At 42.1% G+C, this 24,941-nt stretch overlaps 1 protein-coding gene across 2 annotated transcripts in view; it reads right to left on the bottom strand.

The window, feature by feature from the left end:
* The window catches only part of CDYL (chromodomain Y like), a 78,994-nt gene extending 54,683 nt beyond the window's left edge, over positions 1 to 24,311 (bottom strand). For both annotated transcript variants that reach the window (XM_044293366.1, XM_044293367.1), the window contains exon 1: positions 23,997 to 24,311. In XM_044293366.1, coding sequence (XP_044149301.1) covers positions 23,997 to 24,020 — 24 coding nt within the window. In that variant the 5' untranslated portion in view covers positions 24,021 to 24,311. The remainder of the gene's footprint in view (positions 1 to 23,996) is intronic.
* Positions 24,312 to 24,941: the final 630 nt, after the last annotated feature.

The raw sequence follows: 24,941 nt of genomic DNA, 5'->3' as shown, positions 1-24,941 counted from the left end.
TCCGAGAGTCCCAGTGAGGATGAGGATGACCCCACATTCCTGTTGTCATCCGCATCCTCCTCATCATCTAGCGATGATGATGAGCCCCCAAGGCGGCGGAGACGCCGCCAGGCGGAGCAAGGGGACCGCCATGTTAGGGACCCTGTGGCCCACACTAGTACGAGCAGCTCTGGGGCTCGTACTGGTTTCCCGGCCCACCAGTTAAATCCACCGGAGCCCCCTGCCGGTGAACTTGTCTGGTGTAGCCCAGAGCGATACGAGCCTGTGATTCCTGATTTTGTAGGCCAATCAGGAATCCAGATTTCCACAGTGGGCTACACTGAATATGACTTTTTTTGTCATTTTTTCAGTGACCCACTGGTAAATCTGATGGTGGAGCAGACGAATCTGTACGCCCAACAGTTCGTCGCTCAACACCCGGGCTCCTTTTTGGCCAGGCCCGGTGGCTGGACGCCGGTCAGTGCAGCCGAAATGAGGACATTTTGGGGCCTCGTGCTGCATATGGGCCTGGTCAAAAAACCCAGTGTCAGGCTGTACTGGAGTGGGGACGTCCTATACCAGGCCCCACTTTACAGTACAGCCATGACACGCTCCCGGTTTGAGGCCATCCGGAAATGTCTGCATTATTCCGATAATGCAGCATGTCCCCCCCGAGGTGATCCTGCCCATGACCGTCTGTACAAGATACGGCCGGTCGTCGATCACTTTGGGGCCAAATTCATGGAGGCCTATGTACCTGGAAGAGAGGTCGCGTTGATGAGTCTCTCATTGCGTTCAAGGGGAGACTCATTTTCCGCCAGTATGTGCCCTCCAAGCGGGCGAGGTATGGCGTGAAGCTATACAAAATTTGTGAGAGTACCTCAGGGTACACTTACAAATTTCGTGTGTACGAGGGGCGAGATTCCCGGATTCAACCCCCAGAATGTCCCCCCACTCTGGGTGTTACCGGGAAACTTGTGTGGGACCTTATGTACCCACTGCTGGATAAGGGTTACCACCTTTACGTGGATAACTTTTATACCAGTATCCCCTTGTTCCAGTCCCTTGCCGCCAGATCCACGTCCGCTTGTGGGACCGTGCGGAAAAATCAACGCGGCCTCCCTGCCCACCCCCTCCAGGTACCTATCCCCAGGGGTGAGACCCGTGCCCTTACCACTGGAAACCTGTTGCTGGTCAGGTATAAGGACAAGAGGGATGTCCTTATGCTGTCCACAATTCATGGTAACGGCATCACCCCTGTCCCTGTGCGAGGTACCGCGGCAACGGTCCTCAAGCCCGATTGTATCGTCGCTTACAATCGGTATATGGGAGGAGTTGATCTCTCTGATCAAGTCCTCAAGCCATATAACGCCATGCGCAAAACCCGGGCATGGTACAAAAAAGTTGCGGTCTACTTGGTGCAGGTTGCCATGTACAACTCTTTTGTACTATCCCGAAGCGCTGGCAGCACAGGGACATTCCTCCAGTTCTATGAGGCAGTCCTCAAGGCCCTGATCTTTTCGGACCGGGAAAGAGCAGGCCGGAGTACCTCGGGAACTGTAGGTGCCCGGATCGACCCTGGCCAACACTTTCCAGGTGTGGTCCCCCATACTGGAAAGAAGGGACGAACCCAAAAAAAGTGCAGAGTGTGTCGCAGGAGGGGGATACGGAAGGACACAACTACTCAGTGCGACACTTGCCCCGATCATCCGGGCCTCTGCATTGACGGTTGCTTCAGGGAGTATCACACTTCCATGGAGTACTAAATTTATATCCCAATTTAGCACTGACATCGGATAAAAAAAACTGGTTCTCAGACTTGAGACACCCAAAAAAAACTAAAATAATTTATTAAAAGTAGACATATTAGGTATCGCCGCGTTGGTAATAATCTCCTCTATAAAACTACCCCATGACCTAACCCCCCAGATTAACACGGTCAAGGAAAAAAAAAAAAAAAAGGTGCAAAAAAAGTTTTTTTTTGTCACCTTACATAATAAAAAGTTTAATAGCAAGCGATCAAAAAGTCATATAGCCCCCCAAAAAGTGCCAATAAAGCCGTCCACTCATCCCACAAAAAATGAGCCCCCACATGAGATAATTGGATAATTTTTTTTTTACAAAAATGACCCTTAGACTTTAGAGATACCCCCAAAAAAATTTGAATCAAAAAAGATAATATAGTCTAAAACCAAAATAATTGTAAAAAAAGTTGACTTATCAGGTATTGCCGCGTCCGTAAGAATCTCCTCTATAAAAATACCCCATGACCCAACCCCCCAGATTAACACGGTCAAAAAAAAAAAAAAATAGGTGCAAAAAAATAATTTTTTTGTCACCTTACATAACAAAAAGTTTAATAGCAAGCGATAAAAAAGTCATATAGCCCCCAAAATAGTGCCAATAAAACCGTCCGCTCATCCCGCAAAAAATGAGTCCCCACATGAGATAATTGGATTAAAAAAAAAAAAAAAATGACCCTTAGACTTTAGAGATACCCAAAAAAAGATTTGTATCGAAAAAGATAATATAGTCAAAAACCTAAATAATTGTAAAAAAAAAGTAGACTTATTAGGTATTGCCGCGTCCGTAAAAATCTCCTCTATAAAAATATCCCATTACCTAACCCCCCAGATTAACACAGTAAAAAAAAAAAAAAAAAAAACAGTGCCAAAACCGCTATTTTTGGCACTTTTCCATTTCAATCAGTTTTTTCCGGTAATAAAACAAGGGTTAACAACCAAACAAAACTTAATATTTATTACCCTGATACTGCAGTTCACAGAAACACCACATTTGTGGTCGTAAACTGCTGTATCAGTAAAAGGGAGGCCGCAAAAGGAAAGGACCGACATGGTTTCTGGAAGGCCGATTTTGATGGCCTTTTTTATTGACACCATGTCCCTTTTGAAGCCCCCCTGATGTACCCTAGAGTAAAAACTCCCCAAAACTGACCCCATCTAAGAAACTACACCCCTCAAGGTATTCAAAACTGATTATACAAACTTCATTAACCCTTTAGGTGTTCCTCAACAGTTAATGGCAAATGGAGATGAAATTTCAGAATTTCAATTTTTGGTAACCTTGCGTCACAAAAATGTAATATACAGCAACCAAAAATCATATTTACCCTAAAAATAGTCCCCAAAAAAATGCCACCTTATCCCGTAGTTTCCAAAATGGGGTCACTTTTAGGGAGTTTCTACTCTAGGGGTGCATCAGGGGGCTTCAAATGGGACATGGTGTAAATAAACCAGTCCATAAAAATCAGCCCTCCAAAAACCAAACGGCGCACCTTTCCCTCTACGCCCCGCTGTGTGGCCGTACAGTAGTTTACGGCCACATATTGGGTGTTTCTGTAAACGGCAGAGTCAGGGCAATAAAGATACAGTCTTGTTTGGCTGTTAACCCTTGATTTGTTAGTGGAAAAAATGGGTTAAAATGGAAAATTAGACAAAAAAATGAAATTTGCAAATTTCATCCCCATTTGCCAATAACTCTTGCGCAACACCTAAAGGGTTAACGACGAATGTAAAATCAGTTTTGAATACCTTGAGGGGTGTAGTTTCTTAGATGGGGTCACTTTTAGGGAGTTTCTACTCTAGGGGTGCATCAGGGGTCTTCAAATGGGACATGGTGTAAATAAACCAGTCCATAAAAATCAGCCCGCCAAAAACCAAACGGCGCACCTTTCCCTCTACGCCCCGCTGTGTGGCCGTACAGTAGTTTACGGCCACATATTGGGTGTTTCTGTAAACGGCAGAGTCAGGGCAATAAAGATACAGTCTTGTTTGGCTGTTAACCCTTGATTTGTTAGTGGAAAAAATGGGTTAAAATGGAAAATTAGACAAAAAAAATGAAATTTGCTAATTTCATCCCCATTTGCCAATAACTCTTGTGCAACACCTAAAGGGTTAACGACGTAAGTAAAATCAGTTTTGAATACCTTGAGGGGTGTATTTTCTTAGATGGGGTCACTTTTAGGGAGTTTCTACTCTAGGGGTGCATCAGGGGTCTTCAAATGGGACATGGTGTAAATAAACCAGTCCATAAAAATCAGCCCTCCAAAAACCAAACGGCGCACCTTTCACTCTATGCCCCGCTGTGTGGCCGTACAGTAGTTTACGGCCACATATTGGGTGTTTCTGTAAACGGCAGAGTCAGGGTAATAAAGATACAGTCTTGTTTGGCTGTTAACCCTTGCTTTGTTAGTGGAAAAAATGGGTTAAAATAAAAAATTTGACAAAAAAAAGAAATTCTCAAATTTCATCCCCATTTGCCAATAACTCTTGTGCAACACCTAAAGGGTTAACAACGTATGTAAAATCAGTTTTGAATACCTTGAGGGGTGTAGTTTCTTAGATGGGGTCATTTTTGGGTGGTTTCTATTATGTAAGCCTCGCAAAGTGACTTCAGACCTGAACTGGTCCCTAAAAATGTCGTTTTTGTAAATTGCTGAAAAATTTCAAGATTTGCTTCTAAACTTCTAAGCCTTATAACATCCCCAAAAAATAAAATATCATTCCCAAAACAATTCAAACATAAAGTAGACATATGGGGAATGTAAAGTCATCACAATTTTTGGGGGTATTACTATGTATTACAGAAGTAGAGAAACTGAAACTTTGAAATTTGCTAATTTTTCCAAAAATTTGTTAAATTAGGTATTTTTTGGTGCAAAAAAAAATATTTTTTTGACTTAATTTCACCAGTGTCATGAAGTACAATATGTGACGAAAAAACAATCTCAGAACGGCCTGGATAAGTCAAAGCGTTTTAAAGTTATCAGCACTTAAAGTGACACTGGTCAGATTTGCAAAAAATGGCCTGGTCCTAAGGTGTAAAAAGGCTGTGTCCTTAAGGGGTTAAAGGCTATATGCACCTTTATAGGCAATATTTTTTATGATTGCATTTTACTCATTTTTGGCTAAAATCATTTTTTCAATTGGCCTTTATTAAAAATATTGAGCTGTTCTGTCATAAAGCGTTAACTGTTTTTCTAGCTGTGTGACTGGTACTTTCACTTTGTGCTGGTCATCTAATAAACCTTATCTCTAAACTACTGAGAGGTTATAAACACTTATTTGAGCCACATTCGTATCAGTAAGATAAGAATTGTGCTATAATGAGTGTTTATAATGTCAGAGAGCAGAGATGAGGAGTCCGTCAGCTTCATATTTTTACTAAAGACCAATTTAAAAGATTATTTTTAGCTCAAAATGAGCAAATTGCAATAAAAAAAAAAAAAAAATTGCCCCCAGGGGTGTACATATCCTTTAATTGGTGCCGTTAGAAATGTCATCTACATGAAAGGAAGGTACAACATATATATTGTTTTTGTAATGTAATATTAAAAATGTATACTACAGAAATACCAAAAATGTGTACATTTGGTCTTGTACAATCAATATTTAATAAACTTCATTAATTGTAAATTGCAAGTTTTATTTCTTATTTTGACTTCACTGTTATATTTAAATGCATTTCTAATCTCGTGGCGAGATCATAATTTATGATCAGATTTATTTTTTCTATAGCCTACTGATACCAATACACACTACTGGCCTATATACTAATAAACACACAGGGAGTTGTTTTGGTGCACGATCCAATGTAGTCCAGTACTTGGGATAAAACTTTATACTTTTACCGATCCATGTTGCACCATCCACAGACATAGGTTGTTCAGCACAAACACTTAGGCGTTTCAGACATACAATGTGTCCTTAATCATAGCATAGTTGTTAGGACACACCCTGGTAGAACAGTCAACATATGCAAAAAGCAATAGCAAGTCTTAATGGAACACATACTCCTTGCCCTTTTAGGGAGCATCAGTTACTTCTCAAGGATGCTTTGCGATGTGACAGATCAAGGGTCTCCCGATATATACTTGGGAGAGGCTCCTGTATAATGTGCATTAGTTTGCCCAGATAGCTTTCAGTCACTACGACCGCCCACGTGACTACTAAACCCCTGAACTGAGTGGAGATCTACTGGAACTTTCCTAACTAAACTATATTATCAGTCTGCTAATGCTGTATAATATGCAGTCTACAGATTGTGATAGATTCCCATCAAAGAGGTTGTCCGAGTTAATTAGTAACTTCACAAAAGTCACTAATAGTCATAAAATAAATAATGAGCCTAACTCACCTGTTACTCCACTGCCATTTCCAGCATTGCAGCTCCAGCCCTCCACGCCAGGTATGTGTACAAGGCTGCAGCAGACGGATCAACAACACTTTATTTTCAATTCTCATGAAGATGTCTCTCACATTGCCAAGTATTATTAATTTTAGGGTTAGATTATATATCGTATGTCATATTATCACTATCACTAGTGCAGGTGTTTTTCTTGAGGCACTTCATTGTAACCTGGAATTTAACTTTTTTCTTGAGAGCGGCATTGTCTTTATCTCCATTCCCTGAACAGACCTGATTTGACTTTATTATGAATCAGTGCTGCTATGGGGGGAGACTGTTTATTTTCACAGTGACCCCATTGTCAAATTGCTCTTAATATTATAGTAGTGACGTTTTCCTATTTCTGTTTGTGGCATGTATGTGACCACTGCTGTCAGTGATTGGTTGCAGCGATCGTCACCACTGCCGCCTTGTAAACAAATGTTGCAAGGAGGACTGGAGCTGCACTGATGGAAAAAGCTGAAGGGTAACGGGTGAGCACAGACTAATTATTTCAGGACATTTTGTGGCTTTTAAAAAAGTGTTTAAATAACTCGGACAAACTTTTTAAGAGTTTTTTTTTCAGCTTTCATATATTTGAAACAAGAATGTCACTAAGAATATTCAGTTTTATGACCCTTGAAGAGTATGTTGGGTTCTTACAAAAAGAACAGTTCTACAGACCTTACAAAGTGACTAGAATTGTGTAGATACATGTGATAGGTTAGAAAAATAGTCAAACCACATTCAAAAATAATAAAATTTAAAAAAATAAAATCAAGAAAATAAAATAAAATCTAAAAAAAAAAAAAAAAAAAAAAAAAACACCCCTTTCCCCATAGTAAAAAATAAAATAAAATAAATAATCATAGGCAGCAGTGCATCCCAAAATGCCTGATTAAAATAGAAATGTATTCATCACGTATGGTGAATGCCAGAACGGGGAGAAAAATACAAAAAATAAAAAAAAACTGCTGATACACTGTTTTTTTTTTTTTTTAACAATTCAACCTCCCAAAAATGATTAAAAAGTGATAAAAAAAAAAGCTATCAATAAAAACTACAGAATAGGGTTCTTGCAATACCAACATTTTGATTCAATTTCGATACCATAAAAAAGTATTGCGATACTCGATACCATGCGAAAATAATAAAACAAGCTGCGTGCATTCCAAATTTTATGTAACATCTAGCCCATAATTGAACAGTCCGATCCTATTTTTTGGAGGGACAAAGTGACAAAAAAAATGGCAAATGGAGCGGTTTTTATAAAAAAAATTATGTTCGCCACATAGGAGATTTTTTTAATAGTTTTCACTTTTTGGGGCGTGGCGATATGTAATATGTTTATTTATTTATAGTTTAGATATTTTATATGTAAAATTGGGAAAGGGGTGATTTTTTATTTTTTTAAACTTTTTATTTAATACCTATTAGCCCCCTTAGGGGCTAGAACCTGGGATCTTTTAATCCCTTGTCCTATTCACCCTGGTAGAGCTCTATTAGGGTGAATAGGACTTCACACTCTCCCTGCTGCTCTGTGCATAGTGCACACAGCAGCAGGGAGCTGACCATGGCAGCCAGGGCTTCAGTAGCGTCCTGGCTGCCATGGTAACCGATCGGAGCCCCGCGATTACACTGCTGGGGCTCCGATCAGAAGCTGCCACTGCACCACCAATGAGGAGGAGGGGAGGGGACCCTGTGGCCACTGCCACCAATGATTATAATACTGGGGGGTTTGGCGCACTGCACCACCAATGAAGATAAGTAACCTTTTAATACAAATACAGGAGGCGGGTGCCGGAGGCAGAATCATATAGCCGGCACCCTACCTCTATGACAGGGCGCTGCGATCCGCGGCAGTTAACTCCTGTATTAATGGGTGAGTTATCATCATTGGTGGCGCAGTGGCACAGTGGGGAGGAAGGGAGAGACTGCTTCCTTCTCCCCTGTGTTGCTGAGGAAACATGGCGCGCGTTGAGAGCAGCGTGCGCCATGTTCTCCGATAGTAGGCTCGAAGCGATACTGGTACAAAAGTATCGATTGGGTATCAATAATTTGATACCCACTAAAACCGTACTACAGTGTGCATTAAAAAATAAGCCTTCAAACAGCTCAGCAGTAAATATATAAAAAAAAAAAAAACTTTTTAAGAACCAGTTCAGGTCTGAAGTCACTTTGTGAGGCTTACATAATAGAAACCACCCAAAAAAAACTAAACCCCTCAAGGTATTCAAAACTGATTTTACAAACGTTGTTAACTCTTTAGGTGTTCCACAAGAGTTATTGGCAAATGGAGATGAAATTTACGAATTTTAATTTTTTGGCAACTTTTCAATTTTAATCCATTTTTTCCAGTAACAAAGCAAGGGTTAACACCCAAACAAAATTCTATATTTATTGCCCTGATGTACGGGAACGCGTGACGAGACGCCCCAAAGAAGCTCATGTACTTCTTGGGGCGTCGGGCATTTTACAGTGCGATCGTACGCGCTGTAAAACGCCCAGGTGGGAACCATTCCCGTAGGGAATCATTGGTTTCTCCTTGTTGAGCGTTTTACAGCGCGTAGGAACGCGCTGCAAAACGCTCAGGTCTGAACCCAGCCTTAACCATTCTTTGGGTCGCTGTCTTGCTGCATGACCCAGTTCTCTTGAAATTCAGTTCACAGATCTGCGATCTGCTGCCCAGAAGCAAAGCAGCTGTACGAGGACGAGTGATAGCAGTAGCCATTGCTCGTCCTCATACTGTGGCGGAGATAGCGGCATGTAAATGCAGTACTTCTCCACTAACAAGCAGTCAATTGTCAAGAAGGAACGCTCCCATCCCTACAATTGTGTACTTTGATCGCTGCATTCAAAAATATACAAATAGGCAAATTGACGTGTTGGTGTTGAGCGCTTATATTACTCTAGAGAGAGTTCAGAGAAGAGCTACTAAACTAGTACATGGATTGCAGGATAAAACTTACCAGGAAAGGTTAAAAGACCTTAATATGTATAGCTTGGAAGAAAGACGAGACAGAGGGGATATGATGGAAACTTTTAAATACATAAAGGGAATCAACTCGGTAAAGGAGGAGAGCATATTTAAAAGAAGAAAAACTACCACAAGAGGACACAGTTTTAAATTAGAGGGGCAAAGGTTTAAAAGTAATATAAGGAAGTATTACTTTACTGAGAGAGTAGTGGATGCATGGAATAGCCTTCCTGCAGAAGTGGTAGCTGCAAATACAGTGAAGGAGTTTAAGCATGCATGGGATAGGCATAGGGCTATCCTTCATATAAGATAGGGCCAGGGACTATTCATAGGATTCAGATATATTGGGCAGACTAGATGGGCCAAATGGTTCTTATCTGCCGACACATTCTATGTTTCTATATGGCAGTCACTGACGTCCCAGGACACCCCTACGCTTTCAGTCCCTATGAGAAAAGCGCATTACAGATGTTTGTCATTTGTCTGTCACTACCCAGAAAATGCAATTTTAATCCCTGAGGTCAGAAAAAGCAGAGATTTAAAAGCATAAATTACAAGTTTTAGAGAAACTTTTCCCACAAAATTCTATATCAATCTGCTCAGCTCCTCCTGCTCTATAGCATGCTCCCTGCTGATTGCAGTTTGTGGTGACAGGCCCTCTCTACAACAGGTCACATACTCACACCCGATGGTCACCCTATTGACTGAAAACACCTCAATCTAATTTCACCTTCAAATTATCTGCTGATCCTAAGGCCCCTTTCACACGGGCGAGTATTCCGCGCGGATGCGACGCGCGAGTTGAACGCATTGCACCCGCACTGAATACCAACCTATTCATTTCTATGGTGCTGTTCACATGAGCGGTGATTTTCACGCATCACTTATGCGTTGCGTGAAAATCGCAGCATGCTCTATTTTGTGCGTTTTTCACGTAACGCAGGCCCCATAGAAATGAATGGGGTTGCGTGAAAATCGCATGCATCCGCAAGCAAGTGCACGGTTGCTAGGAGACAATCGGGATGGAGACACGATCATTATTATTTTCCCTTATAACATGGTTATAAGGGAAATAATAGCATTCTGAATACAGAATGCATAGTAAAATAGCGCTGGAGGCAGGGTGGATAAAAATCTATTTTTAAATAAAATCGAAAAAAAACCTGATTTTTTTTATTTAAATCGGATTTTTGGGATTTAAATCAGACTTTTTAATATAAAATTCTTTTTGAGGAAAATATATTACCATCCAATGGTTATTTCATTATGAAATAAAGATTACTTTTTTAATTATGTAGAATAAGGCTGTATATGTTAATTTTTTTGCTAAATTCCATTAATCCATTCACAATGTCCTGCTCTTCCAGAGGTTTTTGTAAGATTACTGGGTAGTTTCTCTGCCTACAAGATATTATCACAGATGCTTGGTTTAATTTTGGAGTTCTCAAAAGTGAATTTATAACATGAAAAGAGTTGAGAAAAAGATCTTAATCCTAACTTCAGAATCAACCCCTTCAGTGCTAAGTTTAAATTTCAGTGAATAGAATATAAACAATATTTTTCTGATTGTTTGGAGTGGAATAGATCTGCACAAGAAGAAAGTGAAACTAAGTGTAAGGAGGAAAAGGCATGCAGACAAAGAATACTACAAAATGAAAGTGAAACTTTCTGAGCACAGTACTGCACAGCCACAGACAGACAAGTCTTTGGATCTTTTTGTGTGTATGACCTGAGGCTTATCACATTCTTTCCTTGGAGGGAAAAAAAACTATAATGGCAGCAGGCCGTAAAAAAAAAAAAAAGAGACCCAGTTTGGCAATATTTTAATTAAGTTCCTTTACCTATCGGTAAGGCAGGCATGTGTGCAAAATGCAAACACTGCAACAAACATGGATGTTTAAGCAAATAACATGCTGTAATGTTATTGTTTCAGTTGGATAAATCCTATTTAAATTGTTATTATTAAGGTAATGATTATTTTTCTCCTTCCTAAGTACAACAGAAAAATTGTCCAAATATGAATCTTTATGTAAAAACCTATTATTTAAATCAAGCCTTACTGACTAGTGATTTAAATCAAATCCACCCTGGCTGGAGGGGTTAAAAAAAAAAAATATATATATATATTTTTTTTTTAACTCACCTTAGTCTACTTGTTCGCGTAGCCCGGCATCTCTTTCTGTCTCCTTTGCTCAACAAGACCTGTGGTGAGCATTAATTACAGGTAAAGGAACTTTGGTGACGTCACTCCGGTCATCACATGATCCATCACCATGGTAAAAAATCATGTGATGGATCATGCGATGACCGGAGTGACGTCACCATAGGTCCTTTACCTGTATTTAATGCTAACCACAGGTCCTGTTCAGCAAAGGAGACAGAAGAGATGCCGGCTACGCGATCAAGTGGACTAAGGTGATTTTTTTTAATTTATTTTTTTTAACTGTATTCAGAATGCTATTATTTTCCCTTATAACCATGTTATAAGGGAAAATAATATAAATCTACAGAACACTGATCCCAAGCCCGAAATTCTGTGAAGAAGTTCGGGTACCAAATATGCGCGATTTTTTTCACGCGAGTGCAAAACGCGATACAATGTTTTGCACTCGCGCAGAAAAATTGCGGGTGTTCCCGCAACGCACCCGCATATGTTCCCGCAACGCCCCCTGTGTGAAAGGGGTCTAACGGTTTACATACTTTTGCCACACAGACAGGGCTCCAGATGGTCGCCAATGCGACTCAAAATTGTTAAATGGCGACAAGACTTTGTAGTCTTGTCGCCATTTGCGCCTAGACCCTCCGCTGCTCTGCCGCTTTCACATTACTGACATGGCACGCGACATTGACATTGTGAATGGGCAAAGGGGGAAACTAACTCTCCTTAGGGAGAGAGCACCTTAATCACTGTGAGGAGACTTTTAGGCCATACATGCTCCTCTGGAATTCTGGGAGGGAAGAAATGCAAATGAGATCTTAACAAGCTTTGCTTCTAATGCCACCAGATGTAAGGCAGCTATCCTATAGGTCAATATTCAGCTCTTAAAATAAGCCTTGAGACATGACTTGGATATTAAATAAGCCAGCGCCTCATCTGCAGACAGCTGTTTCGGACACAGGCCTCCTACCCAGTTAAGCCAGTACTCTCTGCTCTGCACTGATGAGGGGCAATCACTGATAAGGTGCTGCTTATTTAATATCCAAGTCATGTCTCAAGAGCTGAACATTGACCTATAGAATAGCTGCCTTACATCTGGTGGCATTAGAGGCAAAGCTTGTTAAGAGCTCATTTGAATTTCTTCCCTCCCATTGTGAATGGATTAATGGAATTTATTTACCAAAAAATATTAAACATATACAGCCTTATTCTACATAATTAAAAAAAACTAATCTTTATTTCATGATGGAATAACCTTTGGATGGTAATTTATTTTCCTCAAAAAGCATTTTATATAAAAAAAAAAATCTGATTTAAATAAAATAATCCAATTTAAATAAAAAATAAATAATTTTTTTTAAATCATAGATTTTTATCCACCCTGACCAAGTCTAATATTTTTTACTCACTAGTTGGATTTAGTTATTTTTATCTACTTTTAGGACCTGTATGACCTAAAACTGCATCAGCTTTTCAAATTTATGTAGCAACATGGAAAAATCTGAAGGGTTCACAATTGCCACTTTATATTCTCAGATTGGGTGTTTTACGAGTGACATACAGTTAACCCTTTAAGGACCCATGATGTAGCTGTATGTCATGGGTCCGATCCCTAAACATGGCGCCCGCTCGCACGTGCAGCAGGCGCCTTATCCGCGGGGTTTCTGCTATTTTAAATAGCAGAGACCCGTGGCACATGTATGCGATCAGCCATAAGGCTGATCACATACATCTTACCCTTCAGATGCAGTGGTCAAATGTGACCACAGCATCTGCACAGACCGGAACCGGAAGTCGCGCGCTTCCGATCCGGTGACAGCGTTCCCCGGCTGAGATCAGAGAACCTGTTACCTTGCGCTAATTGACCCAAGCCTCAAGTAGGCTTCAGAGTCAATTACATGTATATATCAATACAGGCCACTAGGTGGCAGTCTTGTATTCATATAGTGCAAATAAAGTCTTAAATGATGGCTATTTAGCCATCACTGAATACTATGGGCAATCGAATGATTGCCAGTTAATGTCACCCAAGGTGACTTTAAAAAAAGTAAAAAAAAAAAAAGTTTAAAAAAGTTTACAAATATAAAAAAAAAGTTCAAATCACCCCTTTCCTTAAAATAGTGCCAATTTGCAATTTTTTGTCACTTCAACTATGGTATTAAAATGCAAAAAAATATAATTATTGCGTTTTTTCCCCAATTCTACCCCATTTGGAATTTTTTCCCCGCTTCCTACTACATGGTATGCAACCGTAATTGGTGCCATTAGAAAGTACAACTTATCCCGCAAAAAATAAGCCCTCATAAGGCTATGTGAATGGAAAAATAAAAAAGGACTATGGGAAGGCAGGGAGTGAAAAACAAAAACGCAAAAAGGGAAAATCCCAGGGTCCTTGACACAAATGCATGTTTTTCCTCAATATCCGACATGAAATCAGAATAAATCTTTCCTGTTTTTGGTCAATTAGGATTACCATAATTATTATTATTAGCCAAATGCCAGAATAATGATAGAGATAATGTTTTAAGGCATTTGTATCACTTTCTGCAATGTCAAAAGTTTACATACACTAAGATTACTATGCCTTTAAACAATTCTGGACCGCCCATATGATGAGTCCATGTGTTTGGAAGCTTCTGTTGGCAACATCTGAGTTAATTAGAGACACACCTGTGGATGTATGTAAATGCACACCTGAAACACACTGTTTCTTTGTGTAGCATCATGGGAAAGTCTAAAGAATTCAGCCAAGATATCAGGAAGAGAATTGTGGACTTGCACAAGTCTGGTTCAACCTTGGGTGCAATTTCAAGATACCTGAAGGTGCCTGATTCACCTGTACAAACAAGATGGGAATGTCCAGCCATCATACCACTCAGGAAGGAGACGGTTCTGTGTCCCAGAGATGAATGTGCTTTGGTCCGACATGTGAATATCAACAAGAACAAAAGCAAAAGACCTTGTGAAGATGATGGTGGAAGCTGGTAAGATTGTGTCAATATCCACAGTGAAACGTGTATTGTATCAACATGGGCTGAAAGGCCACTCTGCTAGAAAGAAGCCATTACTCCAAAAGAAACATAAAAAAGCCAGATTAATGTTTGCAAATGCACACAGGAACAAAGACCTACAATTTTGGAGATATGTCCTGTGGTCTGACGAAACGTTTGGAGGAAAAATGGAGAAGCTTTGAAATCTAAGAACACCATTCCAATTGTGAAACACTAGGGTGGCAAGGGTGGCAGCATCATGTTGTGGGGTTGTTTTGCTGCAGGAGTGACTGGTGCACTTCACAAAAATAGATAGCATCATGAGGAAAAAAGATTATGTGGAAATACTGAAGCAACATCTCAAGACAGATCAGCCAGAATGTTAAAGAGGACCTTTCACCACTCCTGACCTGGATGTTTTAATAGCTTCATGTGTTCCCCATGTAATAACAATTCTGGAGCATCTATTCTTATAGCTCTGTGTTGTGCCATTCCTATATTATTTCTACTAGAAGTTATGAATGAATAGCTAGGAGTCTGCAGTAAGGGTACAGAGGAGAGGTAACCAGTTGGGGGGGGGGGGGGTGTACCTGCACAGACTCACTCTATCCAATCAGTGCTACCATTTTCAGACTGTGCAGGGACACACCCCCAGCTTGTTACCTCCCCTCTGTAACCTTACTGCAGACTGCTAGCAAGTCATTGGTCCTCTTTAAAGCTTGGGCTGAAATGGGTCTTCCAAATTGACAACGACCCGAAGCATACTGCCAAACTGGTTACAAAGTGACTTAAGGATAACAAAGTCAATGTTTTGGAGCAGCCATCACAAAGCCCTGATCTCAATCCTATTGAAAATATATGGGCACAGATGAAAAGGCAGGTGCGAGCAAGGCGACCAACAAACATGGCTCAGTTACACCAGTTTTGTCAGGAGAAATTGGCCCAAATTCCGACCAACTATTGTGAGAAGCTTGTAGAAGGATATCCAAAACGTTTGACCCAAGTCATACAGTTTAAGGGCAATAGTACCAAATATTAATGAAATGTATGCAAACTTTTGACTTTGCAGAAAGTAATAAAAATGCCTTTAAAAAAAATTCACTCTCTCATTATTCTGCCATTTGGCAAATAATAATAATTATGGTAATCCTAATTAACCACATGTTGGTCCACTGCTCCATTCACTTCTATGGGGCTGTTGCAGACAGCACTCTGCTAGTACCATAAAAACTAATGAAGTGGCAAATAAGGTTTAACACTGATAAGAGAAAATACAGGTCACCAGTACATAAAAAAGCCACAAGCACACAAACAATACTGATGTGGTCCGTGTGCTATCCGCATTTTATTTGCGTGGTCCACATTAGGGATGAGCGAATCGACTTTGGATGAAAGATCCAAAGTCGATTTGCATAAAAATTAATTCCAATATTGTATGGAGCCGTTCGGGAAATTGTTTTTTACAGTACAAATTAATTTCTGAAGTTATTATGCGAAGTCTCGTGAGACTTCGTGAAGCAATAACTTCGGCTTATCAGAGCCAATACATTCTAATACTGTACGGAGCTCCTGCTCCATACAGTATTGGAACAAAGTTTTAATGCAAATCGACTTCGGATGTTTCATCAGATCCCGGATTAATTCCTTTGGGCCAACTGGCAACTTTTGCTTCTATAATTTTCAAAACTGTGTCCAACACTGGGGCTATTTCCATCAGCTGCTTTCCATCCCATCACCTCAATTTCTGGCACTCCACTGGTTCCTCCTTTTTTATTTTTTCTCTCCATTTCACATTCCACAAATAGAACACGTCCTATACTTGGCAGAAAAATGCAGACCGTGAACCGTTTGAAGTCAATGGGTCTTCAAAAAAAAAAAAAATATCGGATTCAACACAATATCGGATTCAACACAACACAGACCTGATTCACGATTTGCAGACCGAAAAATGGATACAGTGGTGTGTATGGGTCCACAATGGAAAAACACTGTCAAAACAGACATGAAAAAGGACTAAAGTATAGCATCTGCCCAATACTGGTTGCTACCATGACAAATGGGATCATGGAGTGCATCAAATGGACCACAGATGTATGTGACAAGAACACTGTTCTACAACCTTACAAATCACTAGCCAGACTGCACATGGAAGAGTTTCTACTATTTTGGGCACCAGTACACAAGAAAGACATTGTAAAGTTTGAATTAGCTCAAAGGCAGGCAATTCTAGTAAGACATGTAACGGGTGGCAGCGCTCCAGATGGCGACCAAAATGGTCGCCAATGCGCCTTAAAATTTGCAGATGGTGACAAGACTTTTTTGCCTTATCGCCATTTGCGACAGGGCTGCCGCGCTGTAGCTGAATATTGCGGCGGGGCATGGGAGCCAACAATTCTTTGCCCCGCCGCAGGCGTTCGCTCAGCAGCACAAGGGAGAAGGAAGCAGTCCCTCCCACCTGTGCCGCTGCTGCCACCAATGAGAGGAGAGAGGGAAAGAGGAGGGGAGGGGCTGTGGCCACTGCACCACCAATGATGTTAACTCGCCCATTAATTCAAATACAGGAGGCGGGTACTGGCTGCAGAATCATATAGCCGGCACCCAACCTCTATGAGAGGTAGCTGTGATCCGTGGCAGTTAACCCCTGGGGTGCCAGCTATATGATTCTGCAGCCAGTTCCCGCCTCCTGTATTTGAATTTATGGGCGAGTTAACATCATTGGTGGCGCAGTGCGACCCCCTTTCCCCCAGTACTAAAAACATTGCTGGCGCAGTGCGCCCCCCCCCCCCGCGCCCCCAAGTATTAAAATCATTGGTGGCAGTGGCCACAGGGTCCCCTCCCCTCTGTGGCAGTTCTCATCGGAGCCCCAGCAGTGTAATCCTGGGGCTCCGATCGGTTACCATGGCAGCCAGGACACTACTAAAGCCCTGGCTGCCATGGTAAGCTCCCTGCTGCTGCATGTACTATGCACAGGGCAGCAGGGAGAGTGTGAAGTCCTATTCACCCTAATAGAGCTCTATTAGGGTGAATAGGACAAGGGCTGTAGCCCCTAAGGGGGCTAATAGTAAATAAAAAGTGTAAAAAAAAAAAAAAAAGTTAAAAAAAAAAAACACAAACACCAAAATATTAAGTATAAATCGCCCCCTTTGCCAATTTCACTTATAAAATATATAAATAAACATATTACATATTGCCACGTCCCAAAAGTCCAAACTATGAAAATATAAAAATATATATATATATATATCTCTCTCCTATGCGGTGAACTTCGTAAAAGAAAAAAAAAAAAGATAACAACCGTGTCACCTTGTCCCCCCAAAAAATAGGAAAGGATGGTTCTATTATGGGGTGGACGTGCCATAAAATGAGGAAGGGTGTTTTTTTTTTTTTTGCGTGGTATCGAATGGTATCGAGTATCGCAATACTTTTTTATGGTATTGAAATGGAATCAAAATTTTGGTATCGTGACAACTCTAATATGTACTGCTGGCTCATTACTGTGACCGTCTCATCTTCTCCAAGTCTTTTTTTTTAATTATAATTATATATATTTTCAATTTGGCGACTAAAAATTTAATTTGGCTCCTAAATTTTTCAGTTTAGGAGCCAATGGCTCCCGTTTATTTATTTTTTGTCTGGAGCACTGGGTGGACTACAGTACGCTTAAATTTGTACTCAGGACTGAAACAGTAACAATAGGGTATCCTCTACATCTAGGACAAGGTTTCTACACCATCATAGAAGGGGGTTCTATACAGTGACAGCAGTGAGACTATGCCAGACAAGGTTTGGAGGGTGAATTCACCAAGAGTTCAAGAGGGGCCTGGATGCATTTCTTTTTTTTTTACAGTTCAATTTTTTTTTTACAGTACTGATATTAAAAGTTATATTTACATGATTTCTCGAGAAGATTGTTGATCCCTGCATTTATTCTGAATGCCTGATTTGTTGTTGAGAAGGAATTTATGTCCCTAAGATGAAAATTGGCTTCTACCTTATGGAGGTTGTAGCCTTCCTCTGGATGAACATGTAGTATAACAGGCTAAACCAGCTTGACGTATGACTTTTCAGCCTTCTATATACTCATTGCTTTATTGTGACATACATCAATCCATTTACTGTGTGTAGCATGATAATAATGACACAATATAACCATAGTATAATAAGATGGTACAGCATGCCAACCATGCATACAATGCAAAGAGGGCTACAAGTAAGGGCTTCATATAGGTATAACAGGATAGCAACTTATGCACCCAAAAGCCAAGTCATAAAACAAAGAAACGGCATGGTATGTACCGACCATGACATTTGGTTGCGAATATGTTGTGTCATTGGTGACTATTCATATTTAAAGGGAACCTGTCATCTGGATTTTGGGTATAGCGCTGAGGACACGGGTTGTTAGATGGCCGCTAGCACATCCATAATACCCAGTCCCCATAGCTCTGTGTGCTTTTATTGTGTAAAAACAGGACTCACCTCAGGCTAATTTGCATATGTATCAAATCAGGGTTTTTTACACAATAAAAGCACACAGAGCTTTGGGGACTGGATATTGCGGATGTGCTAGCGGCCATCTAGCAACCCATGTCCTCAGCTATATACACAAAATCCCGGTGACAGGTTCCCTTTAAGGCGTTTTTATCTGTTGGAAATCAAATAAAGGTGTTTCTATTGGCACCGTTATATCATGAGAAGGAAAGAATCTATGTGCTGCGCTTTCAATGCATAGGGCCAAGAGGACAGGCTTGAAGACATGTCAGATGAAAAACAATGCAGGAAGTTATCCAAGGAGAAATATAAATTTGACGTGCATCTACTACACCTTTAGAAAAGCGGCTGTGTGTGTGCAGGAATGATAGCACTATTTCTGGCCATTATATAACTTGTATCTGGCATTCTGTAGCAGTTTTTGCCCCTGCATGCTCCATCTCTAAATTGTCAGTTTGCCCTGAGCAAGTAAATGGAGACTAGTTAGTTTCACGTTTCCCATACCCAGTACAGATTCTGCTGCCACTCATCATCATGGAAGATAGTATAGAGAATTACTGAGCAGTATTGATGTGATTCAAACACTGTGAATGATGTAACACTATTAGCTGCTGCAACATGGCTGTGTCTCTCACTGCAGCTCACTACTCCTCCCCTGCCGTCTCCATAGACTGCTTTGGGCAGCTAGTAACCTTTAGTGATCCGACAGTCCCCTTTAGTCTCACAAGACGTATTTAGCAGAGAATTCAGAGCAACAGAAAAGAGAAAAGGATCCTGAGAAGTGGAGAAAGAGGCAGTTTTCTCTGATAAAATATAGAATAAAGTCTCTTATATTTGCCTGTACTATTGATTTATGCAAAGTTTGTTGAAAAGTTAGTAACATTTCAAACTTTCACACTAGTCTACAAAGTCCTAACCCCAGTAGAATTGACTGGACATGACCTGAAATGTGCAACTTCTGCCTGAATATTAAAGAACATAATGTCTGTAGGGTTGACCCTGATGAGTAAAACGATATGATTTAGGGAGAGTTCAAATCACCTTTATTTTTCCATTCTTCAGATCTGTCAGAAGAACAGAAAAAATAAAGGAAAAAAACGGATCCTGTGCATCAGTTATGCACATTTGGTATCCATTTGAGCCATTTCCGTCTGAGATCCATTTTTTTTGATGATAAAAAAAAAGTACACGCAGTATTTTTTTCGATCTAAAAATAAACGGATCTCAGACGGAAATGGCTCAAACGGATGCCAAATGTGTATAAAGCCTCATTCACACAGTCAGTGTTTGGTCAGTGATTTCCATCAGTGATTGTAAGCCAAAACCAGGATTGGAGCCTCCAGAGAAATAAGGTATAATGGAAAGATCTGCTCCTGTTCTGTGTTTAGAGCCGCACCTGGTTTGGGCTCAAAATTACTGATGGAAATCACTGACCGAACACTGACGTGTGAATGAGGCATAACTGTTGCACAGGATCAGTTTCTTTATTTTTCTGTCCTCACAGATCAGACGAATTGAAAAAAATAACAGTGATGCAAATTCTCCCTTATGTGTCTCCACTTTGCTGTCCCCGAGATATATTGCTTATGGTATATAAACTGGGCTTTATGCGTAGCAAAGGGTGGGCTCAAGCCACTCAGAGTACCAGTGCTCCTCCGCTTTGCCACCCCCTCTGTCCCCCTTGATGGACAAGGCTAGATATGTGGTTTGGCCTTGTAATTTCACGCCTGTACCATAGTCTACACTATCCAATGAAATAGAGATTACTGCGCATGTGCCCATGACATCATCCTCAACCTGGAAGAGGCTTTACGGTAAGTTCAGATCTGTGGCTGAACTCCGGTATTCTGTTCAAGCATAGGAATATGCTGGACACCACTGGTGTCAGACATATACCATTCACTATAAAGGGGGTCAGTCAGGTTTCTGGCATGACGAAAAACATTCTGCCAGACAAAATACTGTAGTATTTAGCCCTCAGCAACAGATGTAGCCTAGAACATCGTCGATGCCAAGGTAGCACACCTAAGGTGACACTACAGTAGAGGAAAATCTAGATGCTACCCAACCTATGTGTAAATTTGTACAGTATAAGGACATGTTGGTTCATAACCAGGGTAGAGAAGATCTCTTACTATATTATCAATTACCAAACCACTTAGCCACCAAAGCACAAGATGTAAGCAGACCTTCCAAGGGGAAGGAGGCGTTATGGGTATCCTATAGGGTTCTGGGTGGCAAATAAGGCAGAGAACAGCCTGCTGGAGGTCAATGCATGTGGCATAGCCAGATCCCTGTTGACTATAACAAGATTTTATGGTGATCCAGGCAGTTTTAAACATAAATGACGGCTGTCAGCTGGACAAGTACTGCTGCGTGCAGTGGTTCCTGTCCAGCTGACAGACAGCATTTATGACGGAAAAGGCACAACGCTAATGTGTCCGGGGTGTCTTCAAAATGCTGACCAACCTCAAATGAGAGGAAGCCATATTTTTTTTCAAATATGCAACAATACAGGAATCCAATGCTAGTATCAGAAATGCTGCTTTTAGTTGGGCTGATCTACATAACATCCTTTCAGAGGTACAAAGTGGAATATAGACAGCATTTTACTGTCTGAATAGTCTGTATTCTGAAGGATTCTTACTACAGACTGTCAAATCAAGACATAGACTTCTTACAGATATGTGAGGGTCCTGCAACAACTTTCATTTCGCCGCAGCCCTTCAGTGAGTATATACAATAACATACAGTATATAATCTACTTCCTATTTAAAATAAATCCCCAAAAAGTGAAGGGTTTCAGCCTCACCTGATATTGCTGCTGACAGATCCACCCATCAGCAGAAACTATTGCAGTCCCCGTGACTCCAACACAGCCGCTCATCCTGAGCATGCCCAACACTGGGACATAGATCTATACCACTAGACGCACAGCAGCAATGCACAGCGACTGCCTCCTTTCACTTTCTGTAGTGTGGTTACGACACAATGACCATGCAAGAGTAAAATGTCGGCCATAGTTATAGGGGCTGTTCACCAACAGATTATCTGACCAATCATTGGTCACACTTTTGTTATACACACCAACTATTGGTCTGATTGGACAGATATTGGTTATATAATCTGTTGGTGTAATACAGCCCTTTGATTGCGGTGGTTAAACAAGTAACTATCTTAGGCTACTTTCACACTCGCGTTTGGTGCGGATCCGTCATGGATATGCACAAATGCTTCTGTTCAGATAATACAACTGCCTGCATCCGTTCAGAACGGATCCTTTTTTATTATATGTAACATAGCCAAAACGGATCCGTCTTGAACACCATTGAAAGTCAATGGGGGACGGATCCGTTTTCTATTGTGCCAGAGAAAACGGATCCGTCCCCGTTGACTTACATTGTGTGTCAGGACGGATCCGTTTGCCTCGGCGTCGTCAGGCGGACACCAAAACGTCCGCCTCCAGAGCGGAATGGAGACTGATCGGAGGCAAACTGAGCGGATCCTTTTCCATACAGAATGTATTAGGGCAAAAACTGATCAGTTTTGGACCGCTTGTGAGAGCCCTGAACGGATCTCACAAACGGAAAACCAAAACGCCAGTATGAAAGTAGTCTTACTTGATTGCCCTGGCTTTTATGTCTATGTTGTAAGGGAGATGAGTGGTGCAAGAAAGGTCTGATCGTCAAGACCCCCTCTAAGAAACCCCCCCCATCACCCTCTGAAAGGCGCCAAGTTCCCACTTCACTAGATCCGGACTGTACTGTAGCCAACCTGCCTAGAAATGTCCTATATTTTAGCGTTACTTTCTGCTGAGATCTATGAGAGTTCCTGTCGCATGGCCACAAAGGGTACCTGCACACATTGCGGATTACACCTTTTTTCCCCACACAGATTGTCTTGCGTAGTGCAGTACCGACAAAGTGAATGAGGTTAGACAAATATCATGTACGTGGCAGATCAAAACTGTGGTAAAGGAAAAACTGGCTTAGTTGCCCATAGCAACCAGATTGCACCTTTCATTTTCCAAAGGAAATCTGATAAATGAAAGGTGGAATCTGATTGGTTGCTATGGGCAACTACTCCAGTTCTCCTTTACACCAGTTTTGATCAAATTGCCCCCTTTGCCTTCCCCCCCACACAAGAACTGACCTTCTTTGCGATTTACAAATTCGCAGCATGTCAACTGCTGGTGCGGATTTCACCCTTTGCAGCGCAGAGCAAAACTGCATGAAAATCCGCAAGTTACACGCGCGAGGAATTTCTTTTTTTAAACCTGCACCCGTCTGCAGGTAACCTAATAATCTGTCGGACTACTAGAAGGGTCCTACAAGCTCCTGAGGTCTTCAGTATTTCCCCCGTTCCCCCCACACTTTCAATGGGTACATGCTCTTTAGCTCCATTAGGAGCACGCTTTGGGGTGAGACCGCACATCACCTCCATGATCCTCTACAAGTCTCCACTTGTTGGTCATCAGCTTGCCAAAGTGAAGTCATGTTAGCAAGTCAACTGATGCTGGGCATTTCCCCAACACTACAGCCAGCTTATACTGGAAACCACCCAGGACTCATCCTATTTCAGGGCTGCAGTGCCAGGCTAGAGAGCACTGACCGCTGGGCAGGGAGGGTGTGCCACTACAAGTCCCAGCAGTAGCAGGTAAGGACTTTCCCAACAGTCTGCCCCCGTGCCCAATCACACGTGTCTGCCCCCCTCCCCCTGCTGCCTCAGCACATTCACAAAGATGACTTTTCCTCACCCATATGTGGTGTAAGGAGTTCTCAAAGTGTTCACCCAACTCCTTGCCCCTCTCAGAGCCATGGCAGCTACTTCTCTGCCCGGCACCCACAGCAAAGTCACTGTCACGGCTGCTCCCCTCATCTTCCTCATCACAGGAGGAGGAGGAGGAAGGCCGGGCCACCACTTGGCTCTCCTCATGATTTCTGTCCAGCAAACTGCTTGCTGATGAGTGCTGATAGAGCCGCACAGAGTACGAGGAAGAGGAGGAGGAAGATGAAGGTGCAGCAGCCGGTGGGAGGAAGCAGGGACGGGAGTAACTCCGCACACAACTACCGGGATCCACACTCCCCGGAATGTGGGGACACGGGAGGGAGGGGGGGCAGCCAGGAGAAAAAGGGAAGAAGAGCTGCCTGGAAGGGTCAATGTCTACCCACCCTCCTCCCAACCGCCCCCGGCCGGGCTCCCCGGGTTACCGTACCTCATAGAGTTCCTCGGAAGCCATGCTGGTGGGGGCCGGGGGTCTGGGAGCCGCCGCCGGGCTGAGCACAGTACTTTCTCTCAGTTGTGTGTGCTTGGCCTCCTCTGAAATGCCAGTGTGCTAGTAGTGTGCGCACAGGAGCTGCGCAGCCGCCTCACACACTCACTCGGGCACACTCACACGGGCACACCGGGCGGTGTATATGTGTCTATGTATACACTCAGCGCTCCGGCGGCTCTCCACAGGAACCACAATCGAGTGCAGATAGGGAGGGGGAGGGCGGGTGTAAAAGCGCGATCCGAGCTCAGCGATCTTCTTCTTCAGTGTATCCTTCAGCACCAAGCACCGAACCGCCCACCTCCATTATTACACCCCTCCCTCCTTCCTCTCTTCGTCGGAGTCGCTAGGTCGCTGTTTCGTCCCCTCCTCCTGCCCCCTCCCATTGTCCTTCCAACTCGCACCCACCCCCCACATTCAACACCGACCATCCCTCCGCTGGGGAGCGGGTTTGAGTGTTGGGGAGTCTTCTTTTGCCACCTCAAGCCTACAGCTGGCCAGACTGCTGCATGACCTAGCCAAGTTCATGGCACTGAACAAATGCAAAGTGTGAGCTGATCTGTGATACCAAACACACCCCAATTCCTTCCAGTCACCCTGTTGCTTCTCTGAGCTAGCAGTAGGACAGCTCCCAACTTGGCCATATTTCCAGAGGTATCCAACCTTGAGAACAGAAAACAATTGCAACTAGATCCATTACATGGGTTTCTTGACCTTCTGAAGACATCTCAGTAGTGTTGTCTTGTTTATTAATAAATAATGTAGCAAAATGTCTCAACAATAAAGGGGTGGACAGTGCATGGAGAGCTACTGAGGGTTTCTGAAGACCAGCATGGCTCAATATCATACAGTGATCTTCCAACAAGTTGAGAAATACAAGACAATTCA

The sequence above is a fragment of the Bufo gargarizans genome, chromosome 5 (assembly GCF_014858855.1).
Source record: "Bufo gargarizans isolate SCDJY-AF-19 chromosome 5, ASM1485885v1, whole genome shotgun sequence".
Classification (NCBI taxonomy): domain Eukaryota; kingdom Metazoa; phylum Chordata; class Amphibia; order Anura; family Bufonidae; genus Bufo; species Bufo gargarizans.
Note: the sequence above shows the minus strand (reverse complement) of the source record. Positions and strands in the feature narration are given on the sequence as shown.